Source organism: Dermacentor silvarum, chromosome 4 (assembly GCF_013339745.2).
Source record: "Dermacentor silvarum isolate Dsil-2018 chromosome 4, BIME_Dsil_1.4, whole genome shotgun sequence".
Lineage (NCBI taxonomy): Eukaryota > Metazoa > Arthropoda > Arachnida > Ixodida > Ixodidae > Dermacentor > Dermacentor silvarum.
The window spans coordinates 107,260,119-107,287,613 of NC_051157.2; the positions used below are offsets into that span (position 1 = coordinate 107,260,119).

The following is a 27,495-nucleotide window of genomic DNA, read 5'->3' on the forward strand; positions in this document are numbered from 1 at the left end:
AATAAATCTCCAGCTTCAGAAATTCACTGCTGTGATCGCTGAATGCACGATAACAGATACCACAAAACACTCCTTCAATTCATACGCAACTCTTGCCCATGAGCATGCATATAACATGTTATGTCATATGGCAAGCTCCCTGTCAAAATAAATAACTGATCGGCACGAGTTTATAGATGCAGAGCACCTTGCTTCTGTTGTGCAACATTAATAAAGCTTCATAGATGACTTGCGCATGTCATTACAGATGGCGGAACAATGTTTACAGCTTTTTCAGGGCAGGGGAAAATGAGATAAACGTGGATGAGCCAGATAATGATGCAGCATTTTACCGTGCTGGTAGTACCACACTGTGGTAGCCGTCACATCTACGCAGGCAACCTAGCTGCGGACACATGAAACTTTCGCATTCCAGCAACTCTCTTCTTTGTGAAACCGCTCCATGCTCTTCACACAGCTGCTGGGATTTAGCACTTTCCATTCCAGCACAGTGCATTTTTTACCCTTGAAGCTGAAAGCAGCAACACATCAGGAATTGTTTGTGGCACATTCAAGATATCCTTCATTTTCATGCTCTTTTGTGGGCATGACATCTGCATCGGAGTAAGGTACGAGCAGCTTCAGCCAATACAGAATGTGGATGCTTGCTTTCATGTATGTATGCCTGCATAGACACAGATGCAGCACTGATAATTGTAATAATTTAATTATATCAACGTCTGACAGTAATAATTTTACAATGTCCACCTGATTTTGTTTTTCATTGGTGCAATTTATATATATATATATATATATATATATATATATATATATAAAATGTGCGCGACAAAGTTTTTTTTTTGCATAATTCTCAGCCCATTGCAGACTGCTGCATTTATTCTTCATTTGGACAGTGTTCAGTTTGGCGAACCCTTTATTTACGAAAAACTAAACTATGGAAAGCGCAAGGCACTGTGAAAGAGCAAGTAACAAATGCTGCTCGCAATTAAAATTTGTTTTGTAATAACAGTGCATATATAAAAAGAAATCATGCACATGTGCAGGGAGCTGAATAAAAAAAAAGAAATTAAAACAAACGTAAAAGGCATGAGTAACATTCTCGGCCATCAAGGTATGTAACCTCTTTGGCGCGGGACAATCAGTGGTTCTTTGCGTTACACATTCATTCTCATTAATGCCGTATTCCTCTTTTGATGTGTTGTAAAATCTTTCGTTTTATTAAACAATGGAAGTGTGACCACATTGCATCGTAAAGCCAAAAAAAAAAAAAGGTGATTACATGGGTTTTTGGTACATTTTCGTGTGTATTTCCCTGTTATATAGTCAGACATGTTATAGTGAAGTCAGATTCAACACGAATGTGCTTTCTTTATATCTGATATTCGGTATAAGAATGTTGGGAAGAAACATTTTAGATATACTTAATTATATCCAACAATTCGTTATATCCTTGTTTGTTAAATTGAGTTTCGACTATTTGCATCCTGCTCCCTGTACACATCCAAAATTTTTTGGGCTTGCATTGTCACACTTTTTCCGAAATAAAGTTTAGTTGTATGCAGCATTTGTTGTGTTTTCTTGCATTGTCCTTTGTGGTTTGCACTGTTCAGAGCCGGTATAATTTAATGATTGTTTTGCAATGCTATTCTTTTTCGCGCTTCGTCGATGGTTCCGAGTGACGTTCCACCCATGTTATCACTGGAATCAGCCAGCTGTGAACGGTGCATGATAAAAAAAGGAATAGAGTCGAGCGCAAGGAATTCCTACATTACACTGGCCAGGTGTTTTGTGAATGTTAACCAGCTCAAGCAGTCGATCATTCTACTGAAGCACTTTCTCTTGAGGCCCCTTGAGCTTTGCTAAAGTGAGGTTCAGCACTGCTAACCTGTATTGCTACTTGTGTCATGACTCTGGCATTGACTGAACATTGCAGTAAATGACATCCCTTGTAATACTTAAAAGGGACACCACTTGCTTAAGGACAATACTTAAAAGGAACGTGAGGTTATGTTGTATTAGTTAATTAGTTTCCGCAATAGAAAAGCAGCCACTCTTACCGTGAGAGGAGGCTCGGTTCACTGGAAAGGGTTCAAAAATGCAAATTGCAAGGTTCCGCACCAGCCTGCTTTGACATCGCGAATATTGAGAGCGTCTTTTCGGGTCTAGATACTTGTTAATCGGTTAAGGAGGACTACTTTGCTTTCGACAACCTAAATAAAAGAAAATACTTTTAAAATTTGGGACATTAATTATTGGCACAAAATTCAAGAAAACAAAGTTTGACTTATTTTCTCGACTAATAATGAAACCTTTTCAACCAAATGAATCAAAATAGTTTTGAAGGAAACTTTTACCACTTGAAACTTTTTTGTGGTTACTCTCAAGTGTCTCTAATAATTCGGAGTCCCCCACTACGGCGTCCCTCATAATCAGGTCATTGCTATTAAGGAACGCATGACAAGCCTTAGCCAATGAATTTGGTGCCTGGAAAGACACCAACAGAAAGTCATGGAAGCGCGGTAGAAGTTTTAAGTGGGTGTTTCTCATCTTCTGTGGAGATATCAGAATGTCATGGCTGCCTTCAGCAGCTTTTTGTGACCAAACATAGAACCCCAGGCGGTGTTTGCTTGCACGTGATTTTGACAAGAGATAACGAGATACCAAAGTGTGCCTAATGATAATTTCAGCAACAGCTGTATCTGTACTGCAGTCAAGCACCGACAGGAAGTCATCAGCGCCGAATGTTTGCTGAAACTGTTCAGAATTGTGTAGTATGATGTTTAGTACACTTAATTAAAGAGGCCCGGCCCACCCCAGCCAAGTATGATAGGTGACATGTCACTGGTAAATCACGGTAAATCACCTAACATACTCGGTATATTATATTACCAAGCACTTTCTATTACTAGTTGAAGGAAATGGGAAACTGCACGCATGTAATTGTTAATGCTGAGGTGTTCCCACATACTGTGTTATAATGGGCCAGCTTTTTGTTGCCAGTCCCCCGATGGAAGTTATGACAGAGATATCCAGTAAATAAGTGAGAACTATGCTGCCAGATATCATCCAATTTTGCAGTTTGCCAGAGAGAATGGTCTATATGACAAAAATTGAGAAAAGCCATGTGATTTGAGTTTGTTGCCATTGCATTAAAATTATTGCCTTCAGGCTCATTCACACAAGTTGCACGATGGCCATCCCTTCTGGCTGTACCACATTCAAGCGCAGTGCTGCTGGGTTACAAGTTGTTGGTGATGTCCTTGAGATGTACCAAACACTTGGCATTTGCGTGATGTTAATGAAGTCGCACCGTTTTTTGTTTCAACGCAGCTTGCCGGCATTGCGGTGGTGGTGGTGTCAGTGATGCTGCTGCTGGACAGTAGCAAGTACCTGGCCAATGATACGGAGAACAACCAGGATAGCCAGCTGTACTTCTCCATCATCTACATCCTGCTCGCCGCGGGCTGCTTCATGGCCATTGTCGGCTTCTTCGGATGCTGCGGAGCCCTGAGGGAAAGCCCCTGTATGCTCTGCACTGTGAGTTTCGCTGCTTGGCTCTAAAACATACTTGGAAGGAGGTCAGCAAACCACAACAGGGGTGGAGTGGTGGGACCAGTGTTTACAATTACTGTGTGAGTTGTTTAACTAACAAAGGCAGGTATGACCAACGATTCTTTCTGCTCTGTTGCACTGTTGGTGCTGCTTAAGTGTTGCACAGAGGTGACATTTCGTGGTGCACTTTAATACAGTGCAGTACTCCCTTTCTCCCGGGGAAAAAGAAAATGTGGATTTTTCTTAGTGATGGCGCGGCAATGTGTCATCTGTCGCTGTTATCGCAAGAGCAGTGCATGCCATGCTTCGCCCCAACAATGACAGATGGCAGTGCTGTTCCTTTCAGTAGCACAATTACATTCTTGGTTCCACCTCACTGCAGAAGATGTGCAAGTCTGATTTATTCTGAATGTTATAGGCATCTACAGCACTCAAACTGGGTATCTAAAAAAATATGCCACCAATGCTACGTCTATATGTGAAATTGGAGTGTAGACCAGCCAGTTGTATTGCCAGAAGAGCCAAATATAGATCACTCCATCACCGAGAGAGTTCTTCCTCCTCTCCAGACTGTTGCGTGCAAGTGCAATGCGCATATGCTACTGCTTTTGCAGTGCTTTTGTGTTCGCTCTTGTTCACAATAACAGTCCAGAGTGTGTTATGCCGATGCCCAGGGAGCTCTCATTGGAAAGGTCTACAGTTGTTTATACAGGTGACAGGCCACTGATAGCAAGCAGCCAGGTGCCGGGAAGTTTTATTCTTAGGCATGCTTTTGAGAATTTTTCAAGTTTGCCCAGCTTGTATGCATCCAGGCACAGCCATGTCATTTTGTCCTTGTGTGACAGTGTCTTGCCATGGTTTCTGACATTCTTTATCCTCTGTTCCATATGCAGTTCTTCATATTCTTGGTGGTCATCATGGCTGCCGAAGTGACTGGCGGCTTCTGGGCCTGGATGAACCTGGAGGGTGTAAGTTTTGCACGAAGCGCAGCATTAACTATGGCTTGATGATCGTGACACTAATGACACCAATGCAGTCAAACATCATCATTATGATTATGTTGCACCCAGCTTGAAAATACTTACATTTATTATATCTGATATTCATTATTAGTGCGCCCGCTGATATCTTTGGTGGGGGCGGGGGAAAATAAAAAGGAAAAAACATTCATCATTGCGTCTGTGCAAAAGGAATTCAGGCATACATAATGCCTCGAATGGGCTATCAGATGATCTCCTGCCAGTTTTGATGACATGTTGGCATAATTGTCTCCACGAAAAAAAAAAAAAAAAACGACATGATAATAAATGTGCACCATCTAGCCTAACAAGATGTTCTTTTGAATTGCATTTAATGGTCGGTTGGCGGCTTGCTGTGCTGCTATGTGAACAACGCTAAATTGCAAACAGGTATTGCAGTATCGTTAAAATACAACGGCACGATCGGTGTGATCTCACAAGATTGGCTTGCTAGCTACAGGTCAGCCAAGCCATCGGCCAAAACGCACACGTACATCCAGAATGTGTCGTTTCAAGTTGTTCGTTTGACATTTTTACTACCAGAATACAGTAGAACCTCGATTCATACGTTCTGAAAAAGAAAAGAAAAATTCGCGAAGAAAACATACTAACTGGGAAAACGTACGACCCCAAAGTCACTAAAAAAAATTTTGCGCTAGTTCTACACTAACATACTAGTTGTATCATGGAAGCGAAAATTGATACAAGATCAACATTGAAAAAACTTACAGCCACAACAGTGAGCACAGTAATGGACCAACATGAATGAGTATGATGTGCACATAGTAATGAAGCCGAAGCGAGACTCACTTGAGAAAAAGAAATGATGGTACATGGCTGTTCTGATACAACCTAGTGAAGGAGCATTGTTTGAGCAACCCGTCTGCACCCAAGTGTTTTTTCCCAGATTATGGCAAAAATAGTTTTGATAACCGTAGCTGTGGCCCTCCTTTGTCTGTTTTTAATCTGATCGTGGCTCCCCTTTGTCCTTGCAGTTCGAGAAAGCAGTGAAAGGCCAGGTGCAGCACATGATGCATAAGGACTACTCTGTGTCTGACGTCATCACCAAGACCATCGACACCATGCAGCATGATGTAAGCACACAATAAATCTTCTCCTTTTTTTCTTGTCACAGGCATTTGGTGCACGGTACAGTAGTGGCTGCCACCGGCACAGATTCTCCATAATTCAATGAGCTCAATGGCCCGGGCCAGATTAGATGAGTGTGTTCTGTCGCAGACAACACCATAACGGTGTGAAATTCAAGTCATGTTCACTTTAGAAAATTTCGTGGTCTGTTTTTTTATTACTTTGCTAAACAAAATCTGTGCGAAAGATGGCACGCCGCAAGCATCTGAAATTTGTACTGTTCTAAAATGCAAGCAGTGGACTTTCCAGCTGAAACGGCTCTCAAATCAAGTATGACGGGGACAAGTGAAATGTGTGGAACAGTTGGGACCTGAGAGACAGTGGTGATTGCAGAAAAACTGCAACCACATCAATGATTTCCTCTTTTGGCACTGTACTGAACATGGCACGTTGCAGCGTCCTGCTCTAAATTTAACCATATGACTTGTGAATTTGATTGACTTGCCAATATGCAGTGCCATCTTTTCTTGGTCATCAGGCTTGATTTTACCCTAGAACCAGTGGTTAGATTACCATTGGTACCAGCAAAATCACTAGCCAGGTAGTATGCAACATTGCCATCATCTGTGTCCCCGTAGTTCATTGGTATAATTCACAGTAAAACATCTAGTGGCATTAGCATTACAGGCTATGTGATCTGAAAGTGGCCTTCGTGTAGCACATTTGTTTATGTTGTGTTAGTGCGTTTCTTCGTACACAGGTTTGGCATATTTGATTTCTCTTGAGCAAAAGTATGTGCTCTCTCTTAGACATGGGATAATCCCAGTAATATGAATAACCTCAAACTGGCCTTACACAGGCTTGTGATAATGGTCATGTCGTGCATAAGGGCCATGTAATGCATAGTTGCAGAGGAACCGTAACATGTAGACTTGAACAAAGAAAAGTAAAGCATCATTTCATATATGCGCATTTTATAGGTACTGTTCAAGAAGGAAATCGTACTTGTGTGAAAGAGTATCGGAGCAAAAAGAAAAATACTCTTATTACCAAATAGGTAATGGAGCGTATACATTGTCGGTGAAAAGCTGGACCTGAATTCACAAAAAAAAAATCCTACGCTAGAACTGCTCCTAAGAGCAGATTTCGGACATATTACTACCAGTAAAGGCCGCCAGTCAATGGCAAACAGAACAAAAGAAATGTTTTGTGAATTTGGCCCCTGTGTATTTCCATACTGAAAGGGATAATGCAGCAAAACAGCTCAACGAGTGTTGCGAGGAATGACTGTGAAGTGAATATGCTGCACAGGTGTTGTGCCCACGAGGCAGTGAAGATTGCTCCATTTGGTCGACAATGACTACATGGCTTACATACCAAAAATAGGCTGACTGCTATCAAAAAGAAATTATATAAAAATAAATCTCGTTTTGGTTCTCGTACAACAGCTGTGTGAGGAAGATGTCATTAGCTGAAACAGAATGTGGCGTATCTCAGCACCACTGCCCATAAACATTCCCGGCATTGTCGGCTTAACTTCAGAATGCTTCACCCATCCAGTCATATTCCATCCTGACACTTACGCCGATGTGGCCATAGCTTATGCGACTTCAGCTTATGCGACTTCACTTGGGGGTGTTGAGTGTGCTCTGAATGTTGTCAGCAAACAAACCATTATGGTTGCATGCAGTCCAAGCACACTGCAGACTGTACTGCAATTTTAAGATTGTGCTTTAGCACAAACCAGAACCAGAAGCTAGATGTATCGGCCGAATTTCAAGCAGTTGTTTATTTTTTTTATTTATATTATTTATTCCTACTGTAAGCCTTCCCGGGCTCTTGCAGGTATGGGCAGAATAGTACACCATCAGTATTTGCTAACAAAATAAAAAAATAACAAGCGAATAACTACCGCACTCACTGGCAGTACATATACATAAACTGGTGCAGAAGTGAAGCAAGCAAGGAACACATACACAACAAATGTAATGCAACGAGTGGAAAAACTAGAGAAAAACAAGAACTGAGCGAAAGGATGAACAACATGTCCTAGATTTCAACAAAATCAAGCTTTCAGGCAAGTAAGCACACATACAATAAAGGAAAAAAAAATAAGTACTCAAGTGTTAAGAAGTAGATTTAATAGTATAGAGCAATCAGCTCATACTGCTGTGCTTGTGTGTTATGTATCTGCTTTACCATCACATAAATAATTTTCCACCTTCGTCGCGAATGATTCTAGAGGCTGCACTGATATACACTCGGTGCGGCAGCTTCTTCCATGTTTCTATTAAATATAGGGAAAATGAGTGCCTGAACAGTTTTGCAGGATTACAGTCTGGCTGCACATGACTTTTCCCTTTCTTGATGTTGAAATAGACTTCCTGGACATAAGCTCAGAGGAAAACGAACAAATCTTGATTTGCATTGCAAGCGTCACACTTAATGTTATCAGCCTTTAGAATAAATAGCGATTTGATTTGATCTGGCTCACTTAAGCATACCTGTAATCGTCTGCTATACTGCAACAGTGCCGGCACGCCAATAGTGTGCAAGGTGCAGAGGGTGATAAATTGAGCATAGAGCAGGAGAGTGCCGCAGATATGTTGCAACTTTTTCTTTCTTTCCTCTCTCTCTCTCTTATTTATTTATTTATTTATTTATTTTTTATTATTATTATTTTTTTGTAATTGAGTTTTACAGCAGGCAGGTTCGTGTGAGCTATCTAGGCCATGAATGATGCACCACAGGAGAAGCTGCTGAAAGAGGCCTACGTCCAGTTTTCCAAGAAGCCACTTCTTAGTTGGTTGAAAAGGACGGGACAAATCGTCACTGGCAAAAAGTAAAAACAGTAAAAACAATGTACAAGTGGCAGTACACGCAGCCGCATAGCAGACATGCTAGTCTGCATGCACGAAATGTTCATGGCAGCTGTAGAAAGTAGAACGCAGCCATCGTTCCGCTGCCGAATCGAGTGAGGGAAATGCAACAGTGTGTCTGCTTGTCTTTTGTGATGTTTTGCAACTACGTTGACTGCACATCAGTTGTGTCCCCGGGACAGACACTTAAAAAAATAAATGTTAAACTGGCACAGTCAACGAGAGTGTGGGCAGTGAGAGAATGAAAGATCATAAGTTAGAGCTCATCAGAAACATTCTAGTATTAACTTGACACTTGAGTGCTGATGGAGTTGTCACAGTCTTCTTTTCTGCATTGTAGAAATGGACTGTTAAAGTACCAAAATTTGGGTCAGTTAGTGTGAATTTACCTTTTGAACGTATACCAACCAATAGACAAGCCAGTAGACAAGGGATGTAAAAAAAAGGCAGCCTTACACTGGCACTGCTATCAACTGCCAAAAATTTAATGAAGGAAATCTGAAGAAAAAAAATTACTCCATCTCCCGCTAAAGGGAACCATGTGTGGATGCGAAGCAGCGGGGAGATGGTTATCTTGAGCGGGAGATGGTTTCATAGCAGCGGCCCGAGCGCTCATCGCGGCGCTGCACAGGAGAGAGAATGAGGCGCGCGCACTCCGTCATTTTCATACCGCGGAACTACTGTGGCGCCCCCAGCAGAGTATGCCGCTGTCGCACCACCTGTCGAGCGCGCCGCTCCGGATTCCTAGAGGAGGGAAAGGGGGGAGCATAGGAGAGGAGAGGGGGAGGGGACGCGCATGCGCTGTGGGGGTGTGGGACGTGGGAGCGATGGACAGAGCCGCCGGCAAGAAATGCTTCGCATTTAAAAAAACGACATATTGAGGATCAGAATCTGCACTGAGTGAGCAGTGCTTATAAATGTAGCATTTACTTCATTTAATTTGGTTGTTGGTTTGGTAGTTGTGAGTAGCACTGGGGGGGGGGGAGGGGTATTCTGTAAGAGTCCACCTAGTGGACTGTCCATTTCAGATGCAAGCGATTGGCTGCAGCTGCCCACGTGCGAAGTAGACTGGCTGCATTCGTCTCGCTTGTGCACCTGGAGCCAATCGACGAACTAGAGCCAGCCAAAATAGACAGTCCACTAGATGGACTCTTACAGAATACCCCCCCCCCCCCCCCCTGGTGTACATCTAACTATTCTGTATCCTTTTTATGTTGGCACTTTGTTCAATAGATTCAATAAGTTAGAGCTCTGGAATATGGCCAAATAGACCATTAGCGTCATATATACAATCTTTAATACGAAATTGGAAATAAAAATCTCTGTAGTGCCTCCATTTAACGAGTTCCTTGAGGCCTCTGTCATGCACTGTACTCACCTGCTTTGGAATCTTCCTTCAGCTGCGCTGCTGTGGAGTCGAGGGCCCGCAGGACTGGGCATCGGCCCGCATCAACCAGAAGCCATCAGAACAGGGCGGTGTTCTGGAAACTGTCGCTGAGATTGGCATCCAGGCCGTGGGGGCGTACCAGGTGCCACGTTCGTGCTGCGTTGAGCAGGATTCGACCACCTGTGAAGTCAATCGGAAGTTTGGCGGAGGGAACTTCCTCCTGCATGGCCTGCACGCACAGGTTGGCACTACCCCATTTCATTTTGCTAGCACAAAACCTGCAAGTGCACTTCCCAACTCACCTGCAACCTTGCTTAACCTGTAAAGTTGAGCCCGCTTATAACAAATACCACTACTATCATGCAGGGCATGTTTGTTATAGCCGAGCGTTCATAATAGGTGGACATGCAAGAACAAACCAACGAAGTGGCAATAGCTCTTTTTTAAAATTATTGATAAGCTTGCTTTAATTCTTCAATGGCTACCTAATAATCATAGTTTCCAGATTGTTCAAAGCAGGCAAGTGCCTATAACTGAGGGCTGTCATCGGGTAACTTCCATCAATGTTCGTGCACAAAAGCTCGGTCACTCTGACTTTGCTCTTTTGGCCACTGGCACACTTGTCACCTTTAAGTGCGTATGTCTTCTCTGGCAGCATTCGAAAGAACACTGGGGTTTCATCAGCATTGCAAACCTCTTGCTCGCAATGGTTGGCTTTTTCGAAAGGGAAAATTTCCCATTTCATGAATCTTCCTCCACCTTGTGGACTTCCATAGAACTGATTTGCCATATTCTGTCTCCCTGTTACAAGTTGTTGATAGTTAACATTTCAATTTTGCTCTCTAGAAATAGTTACCATAAAGTTTACTTCACATATTGAATGCACCCGCCAACTCTGCATCATTTTTTCGAAAAAAATAATGTGCATTCATTATGCAAGTAAATAAGGTATATGCATATAACGAATATGGTATGTAACGAAGGTATATTTTCGTGTTGGATGAGCCTTCATTAAAATGACATTTAAATGCATGACTTCTGCCATTGTCAGCCACAATGGCCACGTTTGAGTTCTGGTGGAATGCAATAAACACCCATGTAAATCGTTAAAAGAACCCCAAGTGGTTGTAATCATAGCCACAGCATCTCTCGCAGCCCAGGTGTAGTTCTAGTGAGGCATCAATTATATAACGGCCTGTCAGTCATATAACTGCTCAATCGAGCTCACTGGAAAGTGCGCCAATGCCCCACGAAACTGTGTTCTTAGCGACCTCCTCCATTTTGCAGCTCTAGGGGATGGACGTCCATCCGATTGTTTGCTTGGTTGATTGCCCGCAGAAAAGGACGAACACTCCCCATTTTAGTCATAATAATGGCCATTTACATTTGTAAATTTCAAAAATAGTGACAAAGCATTGCGTGTCATGTTGCCTCTACTGACAGCCCACTTTTTTTTTTTTTTCCATCTACAGGGCTGTGGAACGGCTCTTTGGAATGGCCTGTACAATAATCTCGTCCTCGTTTGTTGCATTGGCCTGGGCATTGCAGTGTTGCAGGTGAGTGTCAAGGCTTAGGGCGACTCATTCACACCAGTTACTCGCAAAGGTTGTGCGACCAAGCTGGTCGCAAAGTGACTGTTTTGGGTCGGTCGCTCAGCTGCTAGATTTTTCAGTTGCGTGACTGCAGTCGCAGACCTACTGAACAAATCAGCAGCGCAATAGGAGCATGTCAGAATGCACTTACATTTATTTGATGTGGCGGTGGCGGTGTGAGCAGACGTGAACGGCATCAATCGCGAGACATTTCAGTGTGAACATCAGTCGCCGTGAGTCGCTCCTTGGTCGCCAGGCACGGTTGGTCACGCAACTGCTGTCAATCGCCGGTGTGAATGCACCGCTTGCTGAAAGTGTAGCGCACAGTACCAGCTATTGCTCGACTAGCCGAGCAGGGACTGTGCCACCATCAGTGTGGGCATTACTTCACCTAAGCATTTCTAGAAACATCAAATGCAGAAGACGTTCCATGCTAGCCAGCCAATGCCCGCATTCACTGAAATGTGAAAATGGAAGATGCAGTAGCAAAATTTGGCACTGTTTCTCCCCGTCCATCACTTATCCCTAAATTTGGTAACTTGACGCTTTATGTGACCACCCAGTGGTGCACTACAGGGTTTAATGTTGTTACAAGGTTTAATGCTGACAGTGCTGCTGTTCTTGCAGTGAGAGTACTACTTTGTGCACAGAATGTGACCTCGTACAGGGAAGGCATGCAGCCCCTAGTTCCACGCTAGCCAACGCCATAGGACTTGGTAGAAACTCTGTCAGGAAGCAGCATTTGTAGGAAACATGCAGTGCATTTTTGAAGAAACCTTTTCTAAGGGAAGAAATGGGGGTCGTCCCTTTATTTGGTTGCCCTAAAAAATGTGTCGACCTGATTCTGATATTTTACTACTAGGAAAAAAAGTTAGCATGTCTCCAATTTCGCTATGAAAAAAAAATGCAACCTGCACAATTTACCTTCACTCATCTCAGACAGCTTTTTATCGCTACCTAAGTTGTCCTTCATGCAGTACATTGCATTTGATGTTCTGCATTTCTTGAACGACTTTGCAGCCATAATGAATGGGATAGAGGTGCAGGCCTCGGAACTAACCACTTTGCCAATTCATCTTGCAACATGCACAAGTCTCTGGAACATCAAAAACAGGCTATGTGGCTATGCTGCCGCTAGCTTAGGGCATATTTATTTCGAATGCACCTACGTAATGAAAGTTGCCCACAGTCATCGCCAGCCTTCTACCGTGTCCCTGTCGCAGTGCTTCTGTCATGTTTCACAGGGGAAAGAGAAACTGGAGAGAAGCATGTAGTGCAGCAACATGCACGGCATAGGCAGGGGCTCGTGTTTTGTTCTTTTCCCCAGATTTTGCGTTACTTTTTCTTTCAGCGCAGACAGCAGTTCTGCAAGCAGTTTATTTTACCATAGAACACACAAAAGCTTTCGGTGCTGCGGCTGCTCACTGTTACATCCGAGTATTGTTGAAAACCAGTGAAGTTATAAGTGGGTCCGGCTGTACAGTACAACCTAGTTGATGTGATCCCGTTACAATTTCCTGGCGCCAACGTTCGCAATCGAGAACAAAAAAAAAAAATGACCAAAGAGAATTACGCTTAATTTTTTACCGGGTCATACGTTCCGGGAAAACACAATCTTTCAGCACCAACTGTGATCGCCAAACTGTGATCGTATGATACGTTTTTCGGATGCTACAGTGTAGACCACTTATAACATAACCGCTTATAGTGCTCCGATTTCCCGACCGGACCGCGAAAACGTCCGGAAAATCGGGCAGTCCGGAAAAACGAATGCACGGTCTTTTCAGACTCCCATTAATTTTCCTAAAAGAGCCGTAAAAAAAAAAAAAAATACGCACTCTATGTATACGGTCGTTGCTTGCGATCATGCTTATAGTGCAGTGGCGTACACCGGACAGTGTCGTGCTCGCGTCAAATACCTCTTCGTTCTCGTTCGGAGTCAATCCTCCGTGACGGCGTTCCTGCACATAGCTCGAGGTCTTTGTCAGTTCGGTTATCAGACACGCCGGCAGCGCGCAGATCAACCGTCCGCGGATGGCACGGCAGTTCGCGGTTGGCAAAGGCGCGGACGAAGACGAAGGAGCAGTCCCCTCAAGCTCGACAAATAGGAACTCATAAGGTCGGGAAACGTGATCACTCGCGCAATCTAACACGACCGGAGCTATACGCGTATCGCTTATAGTGCAGTGGCGGGACACGAAATACCGGTTACAGTGCGGCTTCCTGGAAGTTCGGCAGTCAACCTAGACGGCAAACGCTCCCCTCAAGCCACAAATACCATATTTACTCGAATCTAACGCGGACTTTTTTCCCGATAAATCAAGTCCAAAAATTGCATGCGCATTAGAATCGAGTACGACCCTAAATCTGAGTTACCATATAGCCGTCGGCATTTCAAAATGGCCGCCTCGCACACACGTCGAGCCTAGCTACTCTCGAGCCTAGCTACCATAGCTTCCTCCATGTGCTGCATAGAGTGCAGTCCACTTATAACGATATTAAGAACGAAAAATCCGATGGTTATAACCGATCATCGCTATATCTGGACTGTATCAAAAAAACAAAAAAAAGCTGCCGAACCTGCCTTAGTCTCGAAACAAAGAAACAAATTTGCCACTTGCTAAAGAAATCGACATTGCAGAAAGTAGGCTGTGATAAATAAAATGCTTATTTATACCTCTAAATAGCGTCTCAATCGTTATGCGTGCTGAAATAGAAATCTGCACTTGCTCATGTGGAAGTTTCGGATTCGCAACCGTGCTGTGCATCACGTCGAGCTGCTGCGCGAGCACTGGTGGCTATAATTTAACGTGCATGAAATCAATGAGCGACTCGATTAACGACATTGTGCGTTTGGTTGACTATCAGGGTCGGCGTCAAAGATGGGCCATTGTCAATCTCGTCGTCACTGCCGCTATTGTCGTCGCCTCCGTCACCAACGCCGCCGTCTGTCGCGACGACGATCGCCCCATCGGAGATCCCTTTGCAGAACGAGGCAGCACTATCTGCAGTCAGAAACTCTTCCATCGAAGCACCGCCTTTTTCATCATCAGTAGCGACATGTTCCTAGAGTTCGGTAATGCCAGCAACTTCAACCATGGGGGTTTCATCCTGGCGCACAAAGCCCGCCTTCACCGCTGATCGGCATGGCCACTGCTTCTAGCCTTCACGATCATGGCGCTCCCGGTTTTCATAATCATCTATATCATCGACTGTCCGAGCTCGTACTTCATCGAGTCTTGCAAAATTTGCAGCTGCGTCTCAAACGACACAGCTTTGCGCTTTGTCCGTGCGCCTCCCGCTGCTTCCGCGACGCATTTCCACGCTCGCTGAGAGAGAGAGATGGAGGGAGATTGTAAAGGGAGCGCAGAAGCCGCTCGCTTATCGCGTTCTCATTTTTTTTCCCTCTTTCTTTTTCTTCTCTTCTATGGACGCTCACACGATCAGCAGCGACGCGAAGCAGCTGGCACCATCTTGTGCTCACTGCGCCAACTTGCGATACTCTCCGTGACTTTCGCCATCGGTGCGCGGGCGGGACGCGCTGCGTGGTAATGGCGGCAGATACAAACTCACGTAGGCAAACTTTTCGCCCCGTCTCAATTAAGGGCAACTTAGGAAAGCAAATTTCCCGATTATTTCGCATGAAAAACGCCGCCCAGAAGCAATACTTCAATCGTTATATCCGATATGCGGTGAATAACGTATCGTTATATATGTTTTTTTTTTTTTCTCATAGCCCCCATGCATAAGTTGATACTCTTAGGTCGACTCATCGTTATAACCGATATATCGTTATATGTGGTATCGTTATAAGTGGACTGCACTGTACACGTGCTTAGGCAATAGTCTACCGTCTGTCTTCACGTTCTCTGCGTCTGCTCTATCAGCATGAAGTACCGAGTTCATAATGATGCCGCATTTAAAAGGAAAGGGATCATGTGTGCAGAGACTGACGGAAATCGGGCCGCATCACGGGCATTCGGAGAATTCAAAACTTGCGTTCAGGACTGGCACAAACAGAAGGAGGGAATTTTCGCCAGCAAAGCAACGCGGAACGGTTTCAGTGGACCGAAGCAGGACGTAATCTGTGACGATCCACTTCGGCGATACGATCGCCTTGGCCCTATCTTGAAAACAATCTGCGACGGGGAAAGTCCTCCGCGCGCCATGTTTTCGCCACTTATAGGGAATGATAGCACGAGGTCAATTCACTCGCCGTGCTTCGTCACTCGAGCATTTTGACAGTTCATTTCCGCGGTCAACAAGCGAGATGTATTCATGTTTGCATGTGCGCGCGTGACGCCGTGCTTGTTAATTTATTTAGTAAGCGAATACGGAACCTAGAGCACGGTGACAGTGACGGCAGAAATGTGCCTGGAATGTCCATTATCACAATAAAATAGTTGTTTTGGTTATAGTACAGTACCATTTACAGTGCGGATATTCGCGACTCCGGCGACTTATGTTATAAGCGGTCTACACTGTCGATCGCGTGTAAACAAGAAAATGCATGAGGCGCACGTGATCGAGAACAGTAGCTGCCCGCCGCGGAAGCTTCACCGCAGTACATACTCGCCCGCCCGTGTCACGTGAGAACGCCGGCACTCACCTAGTTTCCTATTCAGGTACCAGTAAATCATCTCCCGGGTCGTCACACACCACATTCACAGATATTGCCACTAACCCTATTGCGATAAGCGCTTTCACCTATCTGTTTCACAGCGTGTATGTGGTTCCGTTAGAAGTGTACTGCATGCTCTTAATAGGCGATAACCCAAACGCGCTGCCGTCCCCTGCTGCTGACTGTGATCATATGATAGTTTTCCTGGCCAGCTTCCCTGCAATACTTGCCCTCTTGTCTCACGCAAGAACACTGGCGCGCACTCGGTTTCTTATTCCGATAATAGCAAATCCTCCCAAGTTATCGCATGCCGCATTCACAGCTATTGCCGCTAGCCCTATTTCGATAACCATCCTCATCTATCTGTTTTACAGCACGTTGAGTGTAGGGCTGTTGGAAGCATACTGCATGGTTTTGGTAGGCTATAACACAAACATGCCACCGTTTTGTGCTGCAGGCAGCATGATGTGAGCGCCACATTTCACTTTGGCGGCATCGGCATTGAACACCAACTCAAGTTTGTTTCGGTTTCCTATCGCCGTCTTGAAACACTACACATTAGAAAACAACAAAACACGTCTTGGGCCGCCAGAGCCCCACCTCCTGGACACGCGTCGGCATCTCATGCCACAACACTTCGCATTACGTAGATGTCAACTACAGCTGAGTCTGTCAACATTTTTTTTGTTTCTTCAGATCGTACGTTTTCCCGGTTAGTGTGTTCTTGTCTTTTATTCCGAAATGTATGAACGAGGTTCTACTGTACTTCCTTCTGTCTAATTAGAATGTTTTGATGTCTGTCCCACATTAAAGAACAACGGGTTGTCAAAATTAATCTGGAGTCCTCCACTACGGTGTGCCTCATAATCATATTGTGGTTTTGACATGTAAAACCCCAGAATGTTTTTTTTATGTCTGTCCCCTCTGCAACCAATTATCAGTTATAACAATGAAATTTTAGTTCATTATGCGAGTAAATACAGTAAGTGGGTTCGACTGTATTCACTCCTCCTTTTGTTGTGTGATATTGTAAAGGATTGCGATTTTCTCCAGTGCTGAAACATGCAGTTTTTTTCTTGTACCTCATGAAAATCACTACCACTGCTGAGCTTTAGTTAAGCTTCACATTGAGTGCCCTGCGCATTGCTACCCTTTTGTTCTGTGCTTTTGAATACCGCCGTGTTTGTTCTGCAGATCCTCGGCCTGATATTCACCATGGTGCTGTGCTGTGCGGTGCGAAGGGACAGCGGGACCAGCTTCAAGGCTTGAAAGCGGCGCCCCCTGTGCTTTCCTCGTGCTCGGCGCTTGGCGCCTTTTTTGTTTTGCGCCTTCCACGGCCCCTTGCTGCTATGTTTCCGAGCCTCCCCCAATCTCTCTCTCTCTCTCACTCCCACGAGTGGTCATGGCAGCGGACCAGCGGCTATTCCAGCCTCGTTGCAGGGCTTTCGGGCACACCTTCGGAGGATGTGACTGGTGACAATAGCTCCTTCAGCCACGTATTTCTAGGTGGGGTTGCTCCCTATCGTTGCCTCATTTCTATTGGGTTGTTCTTGAATAGGTGAACAGCTTGCAAGCAGCCCTCTGTCAAGCTCTTACAAAGATCTATAGGCTATCGTCTGTTTTGCTTTGAAGTGCAAGTACTTCATGTATTGAGTACAGCACCGACATAAATTAGGTGACGTGTTTCTGACTGCCTAACTGACTGTTCGTAGTTGTTGAGAGACAGGTCACCAAGCTTACAATTAATGTATTTAGTTTTTTTCCCATAACTCCCACACTCCTTTGCTCAGTCATCGAATGCCAAGGAACAACTTGCAGTGCCAGTGCCATGTGCTGAGCCATTTCAAACAAGACGACCACTATGTGATAGCAGTGCGGACACTTTCATGCACCAATGCCTCATGCTAGTTTCCGGGTGCTTGTATTTGCAGTGCCCCATTAATTCTGTATACCATTGGCACGGCTTGCCGTGAGTGCGAAGAAATCGTGCCATAAGGCAGGTGCTCGTTTGTCTACGAGTTTTACTTGCTGCAGCCAATGCTTACGCTGAGTAGGGATTAGTTTCTAAAGAAAGTCTACCATGTCAGCCCACTTATTTAACTGTTGGCATGCTTTATTCCTCTGTTAGCGTACCTCCTCAAGTACGGAAGGTAATGTCGAGAGAGAGAGGTTGGGATTGACCCTGAAAAAAAAACAAGAGAGAGAGAGGCTGTTCTAATGTCACCTCCCTGAGACAGAGATGTTGAGGGGATCAACGTCTTTGACTGCCACAACTGTTTAATTGTACGTACGAGTATATGGTTGTAAAGGGCCTTTCTCGCATCTTTTCGGTTGAACTGCCACCAATCTCTACATGCGCCCTATTTTGTGTCTGTTTCTTTTGTACATTCTGCGAGGCGCACCCACTTTCGCGAAGTGATTATTTGTGCCCGCGAGAACAAGTGCACTCTCGCCTGTTGCTGACTGTACTTAGCGTGCATGAGCGCGTGTAGTCCTGGACAAAGTGCACCGCAATCACGCCACGCTGATGACTGTTGCTTGACTAGATGGATGTGCATTTATTTTTTATGAACACATCGTAACGTGCATATGTAATTGCTGCTAGCATGTTGTAGGATGCTTATTTGCCGGTGGAGCACAATGCATACTTATACTCGTGGATGGATATTCTCAGGGCAATGTTGCAGCAGTGAAGAGCCCACCAATTTTTGGAATTTTCTCATCCGACTGAAATTTTAACAAAAGGGTTAAATAAACATTACTATACAAGATATTGGTTTCTGGTGAGAGAATGTCTGGGATTTATCGCGCGTATCCTGGCCATAGAAGAGCTGGACCCTTGAAGGCCTCAGCCAGAAAGTAATGCGGCAGGTACGTTAGCTGCGTTACTGCAGAATGTGTCAAACAAAAAGTTGAAGTAATGCCAGATTTAGTAATGCCATTGCTTGTAATGCTTCTAATAATGCTGGAAATGCTGTCATGGCTTTGTCTTATTCCTTTTTGTTTTCTACACAGCTGCAAGAGTATGATAAGGGCTTATGTCTCGATGCCAGACAGCCGAAAAATGTGTCGCAGCAACGGCTGCTAGGCAACTAGCGTCGAAATTGTTGGGCTTTTGCACTGCGCACGACAAGCCGCTGCATAATTGTTGCACATTTCCTGTTGAAAAGCTGCCGCACGGACTGCCGTGTCTTTTGTGAAGTGCTTGAACTCAACTTTGATGCACCACCGTTTTTTGGGAGAATTGAAAGACACTAGACTTTTGTATCATAACTCTGTTGAACCTTCGGCCATTTACAGAAGCAGATGAACAAAGCTGTTATATATCATATGGGGCCAATGTTTGAGCATTGTGTCGCAGGAAAGCCGGAGGGCCACACGATGGCGTGTGCCCTCGTCATTTGAGCTGTATTCTTGCTGGCGTCGCTCCCTGCATTGGCACAAATTTAGGATTTGAAGCAAAAATTTTGAATGTGTTTGCTCAAAGGTTCAGAGAGTCGCACGGTGTTTCCCTAAGGATGATGAGTTGCACATCACTTGTTGGGCTAATGTCCCTGTTCTTCGTTTCACGTGTTTCGTTCATCTCATTTATATAATACTGTTTGCATCATCTCGTTGTGAATAAGTCCGCTTAATTATTACCATTATTATTTTTTCTTTCTGCATATCGAAGTGTTACCAGATTTGTCTAAATGTTGCTAATATATCACATGACAATAGTATTTCTTCTACAGTTTTGAGTATTTGTACGCTATGTACATTTGTAGCATCCGAAAACACTGTTGCCGAAACATGGTATGTGTCATGTTTATTCATCGTCCTACAGTTCTTGCAAAGTATTTCCTGTGCTGTATTTGCAATACATAAAGGAGTGCAAGTGTATAAACAGTTATGATCTCTGTTGTGCATCTTTTTTTTTTCTTCTCTTTTAATTACTGTGGAAGTTTGACAGCCATGTAATATTGTGAACCCAATAAACCTGTTTTCCTGTATTCCACAAACAATCGTATGTGTTGTTTAAATGTTTGCCTTAAGAAAAAAATCTAGACTAGAAGACCGGTAGAGAGATGGCTAGTGATAAAGGTCCTCTCCGTGTCTTTGTTGTTTACTTAGTCAGTGAGAAATAGCCTTTACTGACTGTGTCATTTCCTTATTCTTGGAATTGCTGACCTTAACTCTCAACATACTATTATTTTTAGTAAACACCCAAGTTACTTGTGACAACACATCGAACCAGTTGCAGTGCCTAATTGCAGCAGTGGGCGCTTCTTGATGCGCCCTTGTACATATGCTTTCACAATGCGTTTAACAGTTTTGTTATAAAATCGCGTGGATGGAATATTACTGCCCAAAATATCTTTTGCCACGTCGACATCTCACTCAAGCAGAGACTGCTGGCACCAATGATGACTAGAGTATAGTGAAAGCAATATTCTCACGCATACATTGTTTTACTTTTTTTGTGGAGGGGGGAGATGTTGATAGACGGCAGCAGCACAAGTCATTGCTTTTGGCTGAGGCGGTTCAGGCTGCAGTTTTGGAAACTCTTAATTGCTGGATCTCTTCTTTGATGTCAGCAATCGGGGCCACCTGAGGATGTGACGCTGGAAACACCTTCCACAGCTCCTTGAGCACAACAGCTTTGATTGTCTGATCGCAGGGGTTTGGAGCCCAGTGCTTGAACTTTGTTGCTGTTTGGCATCGGCAATCAACGGTTATATTGCCTGGTCTGCATGTCAAGCGTGCGTCTTATGCTTTCACGCTTATGGTTGTGGTTGAGGCAGTATTAAAAGTCCGCACCAGGCTAGACGCCACAGATAAATGGTTTTTGTAAAACTTAACTGGGGCGCCAAAACGAACAATGAGACAGACATGAAAGCAACACAAGAGAATAGCACAATGGGAAGGTTAAACTGAAGTGCAGCGCATACAAAACGCATGAAAAATAGCAAGCTGTTGCGTGTGAAATTAAAATGTCATAACCAAGACGTGTGCACTTGTACAGTCGCGAGCAAAAGTTTGGAGACCACAGCATCAGCAAAAAATTAAAATATCTTCAAGCGCAGCTCCGCGGCCTGGGGTTGGTTTAATGCACTGTATTGATCAAACGCGCACGTAGGCATGCACTCTTTGTTTCAGCTGGAATACCCAGGCGGCGAGGAAAATACAAAATCGCAACACCTTTGGTCCCCAAACTAATGCTCGCGACAGTACATGCATGAATTAGTGAGGTGTATTGGTGATTGCGGAGCAATAAACAAACGTCTATTACACATAACGCATTTTAATGAACACCCACTGGGGGTGTGGTGGCTGTGGCTTTGCACTGCCGAGTTGAGATCATGGGTTTGGTCCCAGTCACAGTGGCTGCATTTCGATGGGGGCAGATTGCAAAAGCGCATGTGTATTTAGATTCAGGTGCTGTTAAGGCACCCCAGGTGGTCGAAATTAATTCGGAGTCCCTCACTAAGGCATGCCTCATAATCAGATTGTTGTTTTGTCTCGTAAAACCCCAGTATTTTAGTTAATCTTAATTAACATAGCAAGAAGTGTAACTTCAAGGCTTTGTGTAAATGAGTATTAAAAATGTGAATAATGCAGTTACAGCACACAAAAAAGAATGAATCGTGATTAAGAACATAAAGTAGCTACAGAAAGTAAGCTCTAGTGAAAGCCAGCTTGAAACTTTACGTGATGGGCACAATTTTAAAACTGTCAGTTTGTGCAGATGATAGACACTACATAATAAGCATCTTTAGTTTTCGTACATGATTTAACGTTTAATTTTAGCACAGTGTGATCAAAAAGCACCAAGGCGTCTTGTGATGCTCACAAGAAGGTCTCTGTTTTCCTGCCGTGTCAGAATGAACCAGTCGCTGTTTGGCTTCTCGAGCTCCATTTGCGAATGTAACCCTGCATTAATTAAGCACTAACAGTTTCAGGAATTTTAGAGCCGCCTCCTGTTATCATCTTGGTAAGAATTTCCATTTTAAAACTAAAATCTCTCGCTTCGTCTCTCATATTCATGGTGCAGTGTAAAAATGAATAATTATGCTGGTTATTGATTAGGCCTTTTGTCACCATCATTCTCACTCGAACACACCTTGCAGCAAATACAATAACAGTTCTCCAAATTGGAGTTTATAAGGATCTCTTGAATATCTGCACTATTCAAAAACTGCATGAGCTTCTTGGACCGGTCCGCCATCTTGGAAAGAGACGAGAGCTCAGAGATGCATGAAAGCAACATCGACAAATGAGCTTTATTGTGCCACCTGTTGTAGAGATAAAAAAACTGCCATGCAATTTATGTTTAAAGCTTCTGTGAGCTCGTCCGCCCTTCCATAAAATGAAAAGGCTAACTTGAAAATGTAAACAAGCAACGTTGACAGATAAGCTTTATTGTGCCACCTGTCATCTACATGCAAAAAGTCATGCACTTTCAATTTAATTAACTTCCTGTGTGGTGTGACCAGTGCATGGAGACCTGTATGACGAGGGATTAATTATGTCCCAAGCGAATTCCTATCTTTGATATGCATTGGAAATGCCTCAATAATGAAGACCACTACAACGAATTTGCCTGTACGAGAAGGAATTTCGGTGTCACCGACAGCTGAATTGTTCCTTTACAACGAATGCCATGTAGGGACGTCACCGGTGCCCTTCATAGATGCCGCTTAGCTGCTCTCTATGTTAGCGCTAACGGCAGCCCCAGTGATGCACTTGACGAGCGTGCCAATGCCTGCAAATGTTACAGTCCTGCTGCACTGCTTCAGGAATCGCTCAGCTGATAAGCTGGTTGTTGAAACACAGCAGCTGGAGCGGCGGCTGACGAATATGGTGCATTTGCTGACTACATGATGATATAAACATAAATGACGACTGACAATGTTTTCAAAGTCATCTAGGGTGGAAAGGACATGAATGTCAAAAAAAAAAAGGTAACGGTTATTAAGAGTCTGTAAACAAACCAAGAATTTGGAAGGCAAAGGAGACGATAGTGGCATTCGAAGATGTGCAGCTTTAACTTCCGTCTCTCCCACATTTCTCCACGGAGCATGCCCTGAACCTCGGTGCAATAAGGTAGGCTGCAGTCGCACATTCTGCCAGGTTAAGTGCCCACAGGGAAAATAAGCGACTTATTTCAGTATGTTTCTCTTAACATTATGTTAAATAAAGGTTTTCTCCTGTTGAACAAGCGTAGCCTGTTATGTTCTGTGCGCAATTTTCAATGAATTGACCTGTATAACGAAGAATGTTGGAGGTCCCAAGCACTTTGTTATAAGGCGTTAGACTGTATACGTAGTGATGGTTCACATGTATTCTACTTTGAAGTTGAGCTCGCACACATGGAGGGTGTGCGAGCTCAACTCTTTACTCCGCCATTCAGATTTATGTGCATTCGATTTATCGGATGTAAGTTGTATCGCCCATAGCTAATGAACGGCTGCAATGTATAGTGTGAGAACATGCTTTTGAGTCTTGCAAAGAGAGGATGTCATCACCATCTTGACGGATAGCATGTGCCCACTTTGCTCGACAGACACGATATTACAGGGGAATAAAAAAAAAAAACTTGGAACCTTGGGCCTGTTGTAGTTACCACGGCAATACAGTACACAGAGCGGCCCATCGCTGTTGCATATTCACATGTGTGGTACAGTAGTAGCATTCTGTGACTGCAGTGCCACACGCGATACAGCTCTTTACAGAACTCTGAGTGCATCACGTTTCTTCAGTTGGAAGATTATGCTGGATTTATGCCACTGCTGGGCCGTCTATCCCAATAGTACCATTGTCTATCTGAGCTCAGGGCCCATGACACTCAGTTCATTGTCAGACTACCCATTGCAAAAGGGGTCGCAGCTACTCCTCTTTGATTATGTATAGGCATATTCACAAATATGCATGCCAAAACAGACTGCAGAGCGACCCAAGACGTACACACAAAAAAATCGTACAGGATTAAGATTGTAGGGCTGAACTGCTGCTTGTGAAGGGAAACTGTATATGTCGCATGCATGAAGCCAGCTGACCGGCAATGAGAGAGCAGTTGTAGCAATCTGGACGATAATGTAGACATATAAGTTGCAGGTGGGAAGTGAAAGATTGAGTGCACAAACCGGAGAATCGATGTGACGCTGATGACCTACATTTTCTTCTGTCATGGTGGCCACATCATGTGAGCAGCATTTTCTTCTTTCCCAGTTGCACCGTCATGTGACCTGGTCCAAAAGCTGTCTTTTGATTTGTCATCAGCTAGGATGGCCCGAGACACTGCTGCGTTTAGCCAATCAGTTATGACATATGCAGCATCTCGGGGCGGTATGAGACAACAAATTAAAGACACCCAGAACTTTGATACAGGGTCCAGGAGCAGCCTGCTGTAAATAGGAGGAGTGCCGAAGTCGGCCCAGTGGCTGGAAAGATCTACCCCATAGATCTTTCCAACAGAAAGCTCCCAGGGTGTCGCTCTAATGCCTTCTGACTTTTGAGCTTGCAGGAGACCCCTCTCGAAAGCATTGTATGTAGAAGCATTGCACTTTGTGCATGCTTCTACATACATGCACATGCCACAGTATGCGAGCTCTGCGCAGCTCGAGCGCACACAATATCTTGTGTAATTATTCTAAACCAACATCACAAACTCTGACTCGTCAGATCGCACCACCGCCAAATTGCAGCAGTTCAAGAAATAAGGGATATACACTTGCCACACCTCACGAGCAGCACACTATAGTGTTTTTCCTAGCAGGAAAGAAGTCCGCGAATACAAACAAAATTGTCGCGCGACTGGACTGCTCGAGGCATTTCTTCGTGTATTTGAGGGCTTCTTTGACGTTCGTAAAAACACTTTTATGTAGCACGAATTGAGCAACATAAAGCTGTATTGGGAGTTTTTCATGTTGCTCTACCATTTTCTTATTGACACTTTTCATCAATTATGTTTGAGAAGTTGATTAAACAATTAAGACTAGTTATGTAATTGGGTGGAATGTAAAAAATAGTCTATCTCCAAGCGACGGCAAACATCAACTTGGTTTTGTCCAACTACATGGCATTTGCATATTTTAAAATCTTAATTGGTGCATGCTAGTTGGGACACCCGGCCTGTATATGGACAAGGTTGGGTCAGAAGAGTTTTTCCCAGTTGGGTTGCTGGTACATAATGTGAATGATCTAGCATCACATTTACTGCCAATTGCAGCGCACTTGACGTTGTGTAACTTCAGCTGAAGCCAATAGCGGCAGTGCGGCAGAACTGCGTCTACAAGACTACTCTTGCGCCGTGTACATATTTGGCTCACAATTTTCCATCCTTCATGACGTGCAGTGCATGCAGCAAATTTTCATACTCGAAATTCTCCGAAATTGCCACTGAAGCGCAGGTCACACGGACAGATATGCCGCAGCTCCAGGCATGACAATGGTATAACGACTGCTGAGTCGACAGTAATGAGCACGACGACATCACGGCCGGCAACCCTGCCACAACGCCGATGGAATGACAATGACTGCTCGCAAATGACCATATATGGTATGAGCTGGCAACGGTACGGAGTGGCTTTAGTACTGGCATGTCTGCGTAATTCCACCCTCGTACTTTCTAATCCCTAGATCTTAAGAGTAGTGGGAGAGAGAGAGCTGAGCAGCTCTCGCCCTGAGGACCAGCTCCGGCTGGTAGACCAGGCAACGAGGGCAGCAAGATATCCACCGAGGGTCCTGGACTAAGGAGATCGCCCACCACGTGAGATTCTTGGGTTTCAATAAAAGTTTATAATTCCTCCTCCTCCATGCATGCATTCACTTGCATTCTCTAGCAGACGCACGACCTTCATGGGTTCTGAACTACCCGAAACCAAAAAATGCGGCATGGAGAGCGCTGCTGACCGGTGCTTTCTAAAGCCCCTGTAAACAAATTTTTTTTTCAGGGACTTTAGTGCTTTCACAACGCCGCCTGGCTGTGCTCACCGCCCCAAATCCTTTCGATACAGTCATAGAGTTTCATATGTATTTATTTAGATACTCTATGGGTACATGTGTACTAGATTATCTAGTACACTATACTTTCGGTAGTACTTCTGTGTTAGTGCTAGCAGTACAAACGTACATGTACCAGCCAAGCGGATACATACTGCAGGTAGAGTGTACTAATCGAAGTTGCTTGGCGCACTGTAACAAAATTAAATTAAAATGAATAATGATTGTAACTACGGCTAAAGTGGCCATGTAATGCGGTTACATTTGGGGTAGAAAAACAGCTCTCAAAATGTGCAATGCGCATGGAATAAGGTTATGTTCCTGCAAATATTTAGGCAGGCCTGAAGAAGGTCCTTGGAAATCATTTAAAAGTTCTGCATGTTGACACCAGAGTTACCAACCTCCGACGCTAATTTCCCCCTAACTTGGATAAAGAAATTACCTAGATTTCCCAAGATTTAGGCAAAATGTGGTTATTTAGTATGTTCTCTGTAAGATATATAAACTGCTTCGAGGAAAACGAATATTGTGCAAGATTCAAACAAGGACGAAGCGAGGGACACAGACAAGCGCTAGCGCTAACAAGGACGAAGTGAGGGACACGGACAAGCGCTAGCGCTTGGCGCACTAGCGCAATTGTCCGTGTCCCTCACTTCGTCCTTGTTTGAATCCTGTGCAGTATATTTGTTTTCCTCGAAGTATGAACAGCAGATTTTAGTTTTAAGACTCATTTATGTATGTATGTATGTATGTATGTATGTATGTATGTATGTATGTATGTATGTATGTATGAATGAATGTATGTATGTATGTATGTATGTATGTATGTATGTATGTATGTATGGCAGGAATTACCAAATCCTGACTGGGAGCTTACCACTATCATTGAAAAGAAAAGTGTACAATCATTGCATTCTACCGGTGCTATCATATGGGGCAGAAACTTGGAGGTTAACGAAGAAGCACGAGAACGAGTTAAGGACCGCACAAAGAGCAATGGAACGAAAAATGTTAGGCCTAACGTTAAGAGACGGGAAGAGAGCGGTGTGGATCTGAGAACAAACGGGGATAGCCGATATTCTAGTTGACATTTTAAGCGAAAAAAATGGAGCTGGGCAGGCCATGTAATGCGTAGGATGGATAACTGGTGGACCATTAGAGTTACAGAATGGAGTACCAAGAGAAGGGAAGCGCAGTCGAGGACAGCAGAAAACTAGGTGGGGTGATGAAGTTAGGAATTTTGCAGGCGCAAGTTGTAATCAGCTAGCGCAAGACAGGGGTAATTGGAGATCACAGGGAGAGGCCTTCATCCTGCAGTGGACATAAATATAGGCTGATGATGATGATGCATTTGTTTGAAAGGATTTATTGA

At 44.1% G+C, this 27,495-nt stretch overlaps 1 protein-coding gene across 2 annotated transcripts in view; it reads left to right on the forward strand.

Moving 5' to 3' along the window:
- Positions 1–20,143, forward strand: part of LOC119450487 (CD9 antigen) — a 92,942-nt gene extending 72,799 nt beyond the window's left edge. For both annotated transcript variants that reach the window (XM_037713949.2, XM_037713948.2), the window contains exons 2-7: positions 3,331–3,537; positions 4,446–4,520; positions 5,567–5,665; positions 9,940–10,167; positions 11,399–11,482; positions 17,334–20,143. In XM_037713949.2, the coding sequence (XP_037569877.1) occupies positions 3,331–3,537; positions 4,446–4,520; positions 5,567–5,665; positions 9,940–10,167; positions 11,399–11,482; positions 17,334–17,408 (768 nt within the window). In that variant the 3' untranslated portion in view covers positions 17,409–20,143. The remainder of the gene's footprint in view (positions 1–3,330; positions 3,538–4,445; positions 4,521–5,566; positions 5,666–9,939; positions 10,168–11,398; positions 11,483–17,333) is intronic.
- Positions 20,144–27,495: the final 7,352 nt, after the last annotated feature.